Source organism: Aethina tumida, chromosome 4 (assembly GCF_024364675.1).
Source record: "Aethina tumida isolate Nest 87 chromosome 4, icAetTumi1.1, whole genome shotgun sequence".
Lineage (NCBI taxonomy): Eukaryota > Metazoa > Arthropoda > Insecta > Coleoptera > Nitidulidae > Aethina > Aethina tumida.
Window position 1 is genome coordinate 3,183,950 of NC_065438.1, and position 12,362 is coordinate 3,196,311.

Consider the following 12,362-nt stretch of genomic DNA (forward strand, 5'->3'; position numbering starts at 1 on the left):
TACTCAATTAAAATAGATTAAATACCTCAAAAATAATATATAACAATTATAATTATTACAAAATCACAAATATGGACAATATTTCCTCTCTTTTTTATTATATTATATTTTACTATATAATTTTATACCTAAAAATTTATAATAATAATAATTTGTTTCTATAAAAAAGTAATATTTAATTAATTAATAATTATATTAAAAGTGTGACAATTTTAGTATTAATTTTGATTAAAGATGACAAAATAATTTTTTAATATTGATTAAATTAATTTAGGTTTTAAGTATTATCTATTTTAACTATTTTTTAAAAAGAATTTAAATATAAAAATTGCATTTCTTAAGATAGACAAATGATATATTTTCTTCATTTTGTTATTTTGTGAAAAATAATAATAATTAATACATATTTATACTTAACCAAATTACCTAAAAATGTAGAATAATAATTTATATCTTTTAAAAAGTGAATTAACAACGAATTATTATATTAAAAGTATGACAAAAGTAACTTTTCCAAATTATTATTATTTTAATTATTCTAATTAGTTTTCATTTTCCTAACTAAAATCCAAATACAAATTGTAGAGAGACTGATAAAATAATTGAATCTTAGTATTCCAATTAATTTTTTTTTTATTTTCCTCGTCCCAACTTTAAGCAGGCTGAGAGGCTTAAAACAAGCGCACTCCAGTGATGCCATTAACAGAAGCAACTTTTAGAATTGCGATAATCTCACCCGACTGTAAAAGTATTTAAAAATGAAAATTTCCTTATTTCGTTACACGAACAAGTATCGTTAGTTCTTAGTGTCGTTTTCCTTCCTAGTGGACTATAACAAAAAATGCACCTACGCTCTTCCGAATAAACTTATGTATGTACATTATTACATTTCTGGATTCCAACGAAAGAAAGTAATTATGAAAGTATGAAAATTTAAGAGAAAGGACATCTTTTAATGATTTTTACTGAATTGGAATGCCAAGCAGGAGTTTACGTGAATCACAATTTTATTTAGGTGCATTAACAAGCCAAGACTAAACAGCTGTTGTTTCTATTAATTATACTCGCTAATTTAAATGATGTTTTGTACTATGTCATACACAATCTTAGAACGAGTAGGGTAAACTGCAGTATGGGAGCATTTCTAATCGATTTGGGAACGTGATATCTCGTTAGGTTGTGTCGTAGTGCCACTAAAGTAGTGTGTAACGTATGGATGATTAACGAATTTAATATTAGAATAGAAACTGTTTAATTAGGCTCATTTTTAATGTCTACTTTTTATTTAACAACTGTTTGTTTGGAAGTGGGTATCTATTATTGGGTGAAAGATGGTGTAAAATAGAAAGCACAATACACCTAATAAACTTAATTAAATCATATTGTTACAAATAATTTAATTAAGAAAACTGATTTTTATTATTATTTAATACATCTGTAACTCTTATTTTGGAATAAATGAAATGTAGATGTAAAGTAAATAACTCTTAGGCATTCTTAGGCTTGTTAGTGATAAAAAATGACATTGATTTAAGATAGTACATGATCACTGGATTTTTAATTACTGATTAAGTGGTCTTTGGCGCATTAACCATATGTGTTGCAACAAGCTTGTCATTCCAATAACACATAGATAAAGTTGATTGAGAATTTAAAAGGTGTTGTAATTTTATACAATTAATTCTTAACAATATCAATTACTGTACGAATAATTATAAAGAAAGTAAAACCTTAACATTTATAAATTATATACTGTTTAACGTAACTATTATTAAAACTTATATAAAATAAGTAGCAAAATACTTCTTTCAATTTTTAATTTAAATATTATATAAATTTTAAAATCAAAGTTAATTTTATCCTACTTTTAATATAATAATAATAAATTGAATATTACATGTTAATAAAAACAAATTATTATTATCTTTAGCTAAATTTAGGTAACTTAATTTTTTAATTATTAATAATATTTGCTTTGATACACATAAAAAATGGAGAAAATATAAAAATAATCATGTCTGTTGAGAAAAAAATATTTTTTGTGAAAATAATTAAAGTAATGCTTAAAATATCAATTAATTTAAATATTATTAAATAATTAATAATTCTTTTTTAATTAACATTAAATAGTAAAATAAATATGTATATTTTGAAGACTCAATTGTTATTTTAATCAAATAATTTAAAAATATACTTTTTGACAATTAATTTAAACAAAGAAATATAAAAAATATATTATCTTGTTTAATAAATTAACAACATGGTTACAAAGTTTTTGTATTTGGATTTTAGTTAGGAAAATGAAAACTAATTAGAATAATTAAAATAATAATAATTTGAAAAAGTGGCATCTAGAATTTCTTTGTATATATTTATTTAGTTAATAATAAATATCATTGCAAATTTGATTTTATAATCTTTAATATAATAAATAAAAAATAGTGATTTAATTAATAATTAGTGGATTATAATTAAATATTAATTATTTTCTTACAAATAAAATTGAGTGTGACTAGAATATTTTAAACATCCAATTGGAAAGAATAACACCTACAAAATTATTTGTAAATTTTTTTTATGTTTATATAATATTTACTTAGTTAATAGTAAATGTGACTGGTGCAAATTTGATTTGAAAATCATTAAAATAATAAATAAAAAATAGTGATTTAACTAATAATTGGTGAATTATAATTATATCTTAATTATTTACTTACAAATAAAATTGAGTGTGACTAAAATATTTCAAACATCCAGTGGAAAGAATAACACCTATAAAATTATTTGTAGAATTTTTTATACTGTAAAATGTTCATATAATATTTATTTAGTTAATAGTAAATGTGACTGGTGCAAATTTGATTTGAAAATCATTAAAATAATAAATAAAAAAAGTGACTTAACTAATAATTGATGGATTATAATTAAATATTAATTATTTTTTTTACAAATAAAATTGAATATGATTAAAATATTTCTAGTTGGAAAAAATATCATTGAGATTGTAGATTAATAAGTCGAAGTATTTTAAAATTTACATTTATAAATTGATCTTGACAAATGTTTACTACACACAAATATTTATATATACAATTTAAATGGGTTAATTTTTAATGTATAATAGTTAGGTTATAATTAATTACTATAAATCACGTCAAAATAAATGGTTTTTGAAATAAAAAAAAAATACCTTAATAAAAATATTTTTTAATTTTAATTAATGAATAAAATTGTACTTCAAAAGTAATAATTTAAGATAAAATATATTATTTGACGCACGATATTAATAAAAAACTAATAAAAGTCAAGGTTGCACTAATTTTACTAAATTCTAATTCTGAATTTGTTAAACCTAGTTTCCGTGATATATTTCGGTCAGTTATCTTATTTTTGCCTAGTCGGTCACATTAAAAATATTCCTATATATAAGTTCCTATTCAAGATTTGAGTACAAGAAAAAATAGCCAAATAAAATACCATACACACACACATAAAATAAAATTGTTGTAAGTTAAAGCAACAGACAGCAAATAATAATAAATGAGTGGAAGCGCACATTATAAATAAATATACCAACATGAGAGTGAGGTTGGGAAATTCGTCTGTTGTTAGTCCTTCGGCACATTTTACAAAAAAATTACACGACACACACAACGTCCGTATGGGCAAAACGAAAGTCGACCGAACCAATTAATTAATTGACGGTGGCGAATCCGGAAGCGAATTCGTGTAATTGATTAAGCAGCAGATGACGGTGCGATGACTGAGACCAAAACTGAGCCGGAGGCAGTAAACACTTGGCCAGACGTCGGCGTCACGACGCGTTTTCCAAGTCGAAGCTCAACAAATTTCGTGTGTGCGACAATGGGGGAGAGACGAGCGTGTCTGTGGTGGTGCGGAGGGCGCGTGCGCCCGGCCGCCCTCCGTTCCTATCGTTCATCGGGACCGGGAACGAAGGGTCTATGGTTTCGCGTACGGTTCAATTCGTCGTTCAATGCCTGTCTGCGTGTTTATGTTGTTGTTTGATTGAAGGTTTATTGATGCGAACAATTGTACGTGCGGGGGTGGGGGCTGCGAGTCCCGTACGCCAGGTTTTAGGGGTTGAAATTTATCTATTTACTACATAATAACATTATCTTATTATTGTTGCCAATTCAATTATGTATTATGTAAGTTTATTATTCAAGGTTCCACTTCGTCGTTTCTGTTCCATTTTAAAATCGATTTAAATTAAATTACGTTCTCTTTGCCATTAAAATATGTTGAAGATTTTAATCTAACTTTAAAATGATATAAAAATATCTGCATTTAAAAATTTTATAATATTATTGACGACATTTTTAATATGTAGTTAATGCCATAAGTTTTATGTAGTAATTACTTTATTTAAAGACATAATTTAATTTTTAGGTTTAATTTATTTCTTTATTATCATTGCGAAACGTTTCATTAAAATTTTAATATACTTTTAAAATTAATGGCAAAATTTAACATAATAAAATTGTTGAAATATTTGTGATTTTTAAAATATTGATGCAATATTACGATTGAAAAAAGTTAAATAAGTTTAAAATTCAATGTTCTGTATAATAATTGAATAATTTAAATATTGTAATATGTTTCAATTTTAAGTATTTTTCAAATTTTAAATATTTAAATTATTAATAATTATAATAAATTGTTTTTAAGGATTTTTTAAAAATATTTTGAATAGTTTAATGTTAATATTTTTTTAATATTTTAATTTTTTGTCTATATTTTGAATAGTTTAAAATTTTTTGAATAGTTTAAATAATGTTTAAATATTTTTAATATTTTGTATAACTTTTATTATTTTTTTTTATTTTGAATTGAAAATTTTCAATATTCAAAATTTTTAAAATTACGATAATTTTTAATATTTTGAGTCCATATTTGAAATAGTTTAAAAATTTTAAATAATTTGGCTATGTATTTTGAATAGTTTAAATAATGTTAATATATTTAATATATTAATAATTGTGTGTTTCAATTTTAAGTATTTTACAAATTTTGAATATTTTAAAATATTTAGAATTGTTTAAATAATGTTAATATTTTTAATATCTTATATATTCTTAATTTCGTGAACATTTTCTATATTAAAAATTTTTAAAATTATGATAATTTTGAGTCTATATTTTAATTTGTATTAATAATAAATATTTTGAGAGTGTATTTTGAATAATTTAAATAATTTTAATACATTAAAAGCATTAATTTTAACTATTTTGCGCATTCTGAATATTAAAATATTAAAAATAATAATAGAAATGATTTGAATATTGAAAATTATATTTTTACTGTACTATATATAGTTTAAATGATGTAAACATTTTAAATACTTTCAATATTTTGTATTTTCTTAATAATTTTTATATTTCAAATAGATATTCTATTAATTTTTTTATTTTGAATATTTGAAATGCTGAAAGTTCACATTTTTTTCAAATACTTTGAATCTTCAATTTATCAATAATTTAAATAGTGTAAATATTTTAAATTATTTGAAGATTTTATACACCTAAATACTAAATAATTTAAATATTGTAAATATTTTAAATAATTTTAATTATTTATATTATTCAGTTTTAAGTATTTTGCTAATTTTGAATATTTGGAGTCAATAATAAAAATGTTTTTAGGATTTTTTACATATTTTGGTTAATTTAAATAATATGAATATTTTAAATATTTTGAATAGTTTAAATGATGTAAATATCCTTATATTTGGTATATTTTTAATATTTATTTTATCTTAAATTGATCATTTTCAATATTCAAAATTTTTAAAATTTATTTTAAGTATTTTAGATCTAAATTTTTGGCAGTATTTTAAATATTTTGAGTATTTAATTTATCTGTATCAATATTTTAAATATGTGTTTTGAATAGTATTTTTAATATATATTGTATTATAAATATTTTTAATAATTTTTGAATTAATCAAGTTAATTTAGTTTTTATTTACAAATACTTAAATATTTTGAAAAATTTGATTTTTTAATTAATTATTTTGAATAATTTGTACATTTAAAATATAATATATATAACATAACTAAATATTTAGAAATTACAGAATTCATTATTTTTTTCAATAAAATATCTTACCTGATTCATTCGATTTGTTTGACTTGCCATCACTACTCCACTCTTCATCTAAAATAATATTAAAAGTTACATACATAACTATTATCTTAACAATTTTTAATAATTTAAGTGAAAAACAACTTTTCTAGTTATCAAGTAATCAGCAACAACATTTGCAACAGTTAAAATAGTACATTTACACAAAGAACTAGATATAATAAATCAGAAATAACTTTAGAAAATTAAGGGTGATAAAAAATGAAACTTCAAACTTTTATATAGAAAAATTGCGAAAACATGTTTAACAAATATAATAATAAATCAGTGGACAAACTTACTACCTCCGTCTCTTCCATACTTCCGCTTTTTCTTCAGACTATTTGACGGTGCCTGTTTCTGATTGGATTTATCACATTTTTCCTTGTCCTTGTTTTTCCAGCGGATCAACATTTTTGTCTGTCCTTAATGCCCTGCAAAACACTCCCATTCAAACATGATTACAAACTGGAAAACATTAAAAGGGAGAGAACACCCCAAAACACATTCATCAATTATTACCAACCGCATTAGGTTTTTATGAGAATATATTGAACTGCTTAAAATTTAATGTTGAGACAAATTGCACTTACTGAAACTCTATAGAATCAATATGAAATGAGACGTTGATGAATTGAAATAAAGTGACAACTTTAGAAAATAAATAAAAGTAAATAAAATCAATCAATAACGTTGTTGTTTAAAACCCCAACATGGAACGTTGTAAAACTATTTCAATTTGTAGTTAATTTACAATTCTGTCGTTCGCAGGAAGATTAATTACATTGTCCATATCTTCGAGTAATTTCCATTGCAATTAAACCAATTGGGGAGTTTATGTCAGGTCTATTACAAAATAATTGATTACTGTCTTCATTGCTTACAAAACGGATCCTGTGGAAGGCTGCACGTAATTCACGAAAACTTCTCGTTTTGCAGCAAAATTACATTAGTAGTAACGAGAATAAAAGCAATTCCAGTTAAATTTATGAGCGTGCAGGAAAATACGGCTCATCATGTTACATGTTTTTATGTGTAATGGCATTTGCCACTCCCCTAAGTTATTGCTAACTTTAAATTGTTGAACGAGTACGGTTTTGGGTCAATAAGAGGTGTTGTCGGGAAGACGTGAATGGGATAAACATTGAAAAGAAAGGGTTGGATTTTAATTTGTAATTTTGGGGGTAACGCCCCCTTAATGTTTTCTATGATTTTTTGACTAGAGGTGCGAGTAGGAAGGGAACAAATTTCGACGGTTAAATTCGTAACTACCTGCTCGTAAATATCCTAGGTCCTGCCTTTTAGGAAATCTCGCAACGTTCTCAGGATAACACTACATTTAAACCTTTAAAAAACTTAACAAAACCGCACTCGCGAAAACAGACAACATTTTCCGTAATCGTAAAACAAAATAAACAATTACAACAGATAAACAAGTAACAACAAGAGAACGGTGGACGTGTTGAAAAAGAGCCCGGCGGTTCCTGCTACTGGATTACAGCATCCCAGTGACGTAACTGTTAAGGATAATCGATAGGAGCGCTACGATCGTGTGACGGTATGAAGCTGTACTGAAGAGGTGAACGCCCTATCCTTTAAATACAATCACGCCCTTTACACCCAGGTCTCATGGACCTACCTTGGCGGTTCCCTTGTTGTTGCACAAATCGGCCCCGGCACTGTTCCGGGGATCATTTGCGAAGTTTTTTAATCCTGAATTGGGAGCTGCATTACCCTACATGAATAAACATGTTCACTCCTCCAAAGGATTAAATCGTTTTATTGTAAAGTATTGTTTTTATAACATGTAATAAAAAATATAAAAATGTACACGCAATTAAACAAAAGAGAAATGAGGATCGGGAGTGGCTTCAGTAATCGGAAACTCGATTCCATCTTAACTCAGCTCAATAAACTCGACATTATCCGAGTCTCAATGTGATTTGAAATATTATTTTACTATATTTAATATAGATATTTGGGTTATATAAATATTTAGAAAATACTGTTTCTTCAATTAATATAGAACATTCTGAATATTCAGAACATTTAGAATGTTTAAAATATTAATTAAATAACTTGGCGCCCAACGTTTTTATACGTATATATACGTTGGGCGCCAACTTTTAGAAAATTTGTTACTTTTGACTTTGTATGTTTGAGTAATTCGTTATGAAATTATGTTTTTCTTATCTATTATCTTAATACCTAATATTTCGAACATTAGAATATTTAGAACCTTTAAAATATTCATAAAATTTAGAATACTTAAACAATTTGGCGCCCAACGTTTTTATACGTATATATACGTTGGGCGCCAAGTTTTAGTAAATTTGTCGCTTTTGACTTCGAGTGGTTGAGTAATCCGTTATGGAGTTACATTTTTCTTATATATTACCTTATCATCTAATATTTTGGGCATTAGAACATTTAGAACATTTAAAATATTGAGAAAATTTAGAATATATAAGACATTTAAAGTTCTTAATTTAGAATATGTAGAATGTTTACTAAATACCTGGTGTATATGTTAATGTAGGCAAGTTTGTGAACTGGATCGACAATGTAGTAATGAAATAAATTAGATGTTATAATTAGACAATTTGGCGCCCAACATTTCTATACGTGTATATATATATACGTTGGGCGCCAAATTTTAGTAAATTTGTCACTTTTGACTTAGAATTATTGAGCAATCTGTTATGAAACTACGTTTTTATTACTTATTACCTTATTACTTAATATTTAGAACATTCAGAACGTTTAGAATATTCAGAAAATTTAAAATATTTATGTTATAGACAATTTGTCGCCCAACGTTTTTACATGCATATATATGTTGGGCCCTTATTACTTAATATTTAGAACATTTAGTTTGTACATTAGTATTAGTTTATTTACTAATATAATAAAAATATTTAAATAATTATACAGCATAAATATTGTGATTTTCAACCAAATATTTTATTAACTATTTCATTTCCAGGAGAATTCCAGAATTGTTTGTCAAACAAATGTTTACAGGTAATTTTACCAATTTAAAATGCACTGTCAAAAAACCTTGAAATTGACAATATGATTACTGTTTGTCAATTTTGGTGTGCCTTGAGTATATTATTAACATTGATTGCCATTAATTGCTTGTTACTTATATTAGTTTTGATACATTCAGCTAAATTGTACAGAGTACTCGAAGACTTTGAATATGCTGTCACTCCACAATTGACTTTTACTGGTCCAAATTTATCAAAGGCAGAAGACAACGTGACATATATTGGTAAATAACGTTTAATATTATATAATCCAATTTAGCTGCGTCTTCCCTCAGGTTTATTAAGCAATATTACCGTTTGAAATTATCAATTTAACGTCAATTTAAATTTATGTTCGGTTAAAATGACTTCCATTTCATACATGGCCCTTCTGTTCCTCATCATAGTGGTAGTTGATTGCATGCTGTTGAGCATGAACGCAATGTATTTGTGTCATTTTACCAAAAAGTTGAAAAATAATTCGGAGACCGACGAGAATCAACAGCGTGTCAACAAACGATCAACTAAAATCGAAAACGACAAGATTTTTATTGCTGGTGTCATCAGACGTGTTGGCAAAGAGGATCATCTGCTTTGTGAAAGTTCAATCATCAGCAAGTACTGGACTCTCACCGTCTCAACTTGTGTTGACTTAATTTCGGACCATTTTGATAATAATGACAAAAACATTTATATCAGTGCAGGTTTCGTTAATTGGAAGAACGGCTATAGACACAACATAAAAGAGTTTCAAAAATATTTTAATGGTAAGGATGCAGTGGCGATGATCAAAGTTAAAAATCCCTTTGAATATGGGACTGAGAGTCCTATAAAAATCAATAGGAATGCACTTGATGTTTCAAAAGGTAAACCGTGTCTTAGTAATTAAATTTAATAATTTGTTTTCCCTCAGTACTATCACAAATTTGTCCTACTATGTAGGCAACACAGATTACACGACACCATGCTCATTGTGTAAAAAATCACCGCACTGCGTTCATTAACATCTGTTATACGGCGGGACAATAAATTCAACTATACGTGATCTAATTACTTAAAAAAACACGTACACCACTAGTGATAAATTCAGTTTTTCCATAACAAGAAAACTTGCTTTCTATTAAACTAAACGCAATAACTACATCTGGATAATTTCACCACGCTTAACTTATTTTAGGTCTTCATGTATTCGGATGGAGTTATTACAGATCCTTTCAGTTATCACCCTCGGTTAAGATCATAGATAAACACAACTGCGAAGAGAGACTGATTAATTATTTCGGTAATCGGAGCACAAGTACGGTGTCAGATACACAGTTCTGTATAAACGGCTGCCAATTTAACATTGGAAGCCCGATTGTCAGTGATGGACTTCTTGTCGGCATAGCACAGAAGCACAATTTACGATGTTCGCAAGCTTTAATACCTGGTGTGTATGTTAATGTAAGCAAGTTTGTGAATTGGATTGACAATGTTGTAGTGGAATAAATTAGATGTTATAATTAGATAATTTGGCGCCCAACTTTTTTATATGTACACGTTGGGCGCCAAATTTTAGCAAATTTGTCACTTTTGACTTAGTATGGTCATGAGCAATCTGTTACGAGATTACGATTTTCTTATCTATTACCATTTGCCAATATTTTATTTATTGTCATCGATTAGGATTTCCGATAATAAGATAATGAAATGAGAGGGTAGACTTATTATTTACATTGATAACGAGTTATGGCACATCCGTTAGTGGCAGTCTCGTATACTGGTTTATGTAAGTAAGTTTATAAACCAGCTCGAAAATGTTGCAACCAAATTCAAGTTATTTCAAATTCCATGTATTCCTAAGTTTTCTTTTTTTTAATAAATTAGTGAATTTTATTTTGTACAAGTTGAGCAATTTTTAAAGATTAAAATGTACATTTTGCATACCAGTTCTTTTTTACTAATCGTTATATTGCGTCAATAGATCAATTTTACATAAAAAATCAGTCAGTCAGTGATAAACTGTTGTTGTTAATTTACGTATTTTAATGTATCATGTATTTGTTAATGTAAGCAAGTCTGAATGGAAGTATTTTATTTAATAAATATAGTTTTTGGATAATTGTTTTGATAACAATATTAACGTTGGGCGCCAATTTTCACCTCTTTCGCTAAAAAGCAGGATTATTAAAAACAAATTTGCGATTTTAATTAAGAATATCTTTTCAACAATCTTTAAATAGTTTAAGATTATAATATAACCTTTGTAGAAATGTTTTTTACGTTGGGCGCCAAATTTTACATCATTGTTCACAGTTAAGATTGTAAATAAACATGTTTAAGTGTGAAAAAATCTAATAAATAATTTTGGTTAGCCTATAAATACAATGTCTGAGCCACAGATATCTTTAAATGGATGTTAATTTAATACAAGAAGTCATTAGACATCGGTCAATGTCTAACTTCTTATTGATGACATCAACTTGGTATGGCACAGGGGCCCATTTACGATATTTCATGTCTCGTGCATTCGTTAATGTAAGCAAGTTTATAAATCTGCTTAGAAATGAAATAAATATATTTTTTGGAGATTGGAATTAATTTAATGACTTATTAACGTTGGGCGCCAAATTTCATCATTACCGTTAAAATTCAGGATTATTAAAAACAAATTTATGATTTTGATTAAGAATAACTTTTCAACAAACTTTAAGGGGTTTAAGATTATAATATGTCCTTTGTAGAATTGTTATTTAATTAGATAACTGTATAAAATTAAAATATAAACTTTTTCTTGTTTGATTTTTTCTTACATTTTAAATTATTGTTCACAGTTACGATAATAGACAAAGTGTGAAAAAAAACTAATAAATTATTTTAATATCTAGGCTATAAAAAATGCCTAAACTACAGTTTTGCTTAAAAGGATGTTAATTTAACATAAGAAGTTATAGGACACCGGTCAATGTCTGACACCAACTTGGTATGCCACAGAGGCACAATTTCGTTACTTAATGTCCCGTACATTTGATAATGTAACTAAGTTTATAAATCTATTTGAAAATATTTTATGAAATAAATATAGTTTTTTGTAGAATTGTCAATTAATTGGATAACTTTTTAAAAGTTGGGCGCCAATTTTCACATTTTTCCATAAAAAGGAGAATTATTAAAAACAAATTTGAGTTTAATTAGCGATTAAAAAGA

The 12,362-nt window shown here is 26.0% G+C and overlaps 2 protein-coding genes across 11 annotated transcripts in view; one reads left to right on the plus strand and one right to left on the minus strand.

The window, feature by feature from the left end:
- The window catches only part of LOC109599546 (coiled-coil domain-containing protein AGAP005037), a 37,606-nt gene extending 29,997 nt beyond the window's left edge, over positions 1 to 7,609 (minus strand). For 7 of the 9 annotated variants that reach the window (XM_049966810.1, XM_049966812.1, XM_049966811.1 and 4 more), the window contains exons 1-3: positions 7,417 to 7,609; positions 6,447 to 6,578; positions 6,130 to 6,177 (exon numbers count right to left, since the gene is read on the minus strand). In XM_049966810.1, coding sequence (XP_049822767.1) covers positions 6,130 to 6,177; positions 6,447 to 6,558 — 160 coding nt within the window. In that variant the 5' untranslated portion in view covers positions 6,559 to 6,578; positions 7,417 to 7,609. Of the gene's footprint in view, positions 1 to 3,577; positions 3,803 to 6,129; positions 6,178 to 6,446; positions 6,579 to 7,416 lie in introns of those variants that run through there. The other 2 variants (XM_049966808.1, XM_049966816.1) reach the window with 2 other exon arrangements.
- Positions 7,610 to 9,173: 1,564 nt separating this feature from the next.
- On the plus strand, positions 9,174 to 10,871 carry LOC126265410 (snake venom serine protease homolog rhinocerase 3-like). Of its 2 annotated transcripts, XM_049966818.1 has the most exons (3): positions 9,174 to 9,421; positions 9,473 to 10,042; positions 10,354 to 10,871. In XM_049966818.1, exons 2-3 carry the CDS (start codon positions 9,541 to 9,543, stop codon positions 10,662 to 10,664), a joined length of 813 nt encoding a protein of 270 aa, XP_049822775.1. In that variant the 5' UTR covers positions 9,174 to 9,421; positions 9,473 to 9,540; the 3' UTR covers positions 10,665 to 10,871. The 2 variants fall into 2 exon arrangements, with proteins under 2 accessions (XP_049822775.1, XP_049822776.1); XM_049966819.1 differs by lacking the exon at positions 9,174 to 9,421 and having other exon boundaries at positions 9,451 to 10,042.
- The last annotated feature ends 1,491 nt before the right edge of the window (positions 10,872 to 12,362 follow it).

Excerpts from the sequence above, each read along its gene's own strand:
- LOC126265410 (XM_049966818.1), top strand. The coding sequence starts at position 9,541 with ATGACTTCCATTTCATACATGGCCCTTCTGTTCCTCATCATAGTGGTA. Across the intron at positions 10,043-10,353 it reads TGCACTTGATGTTTCAAAAG|GTCTTCATGTATTCGGATGG; the intron begins GTAAACCGTGTC and ends AACTTATTTTAG.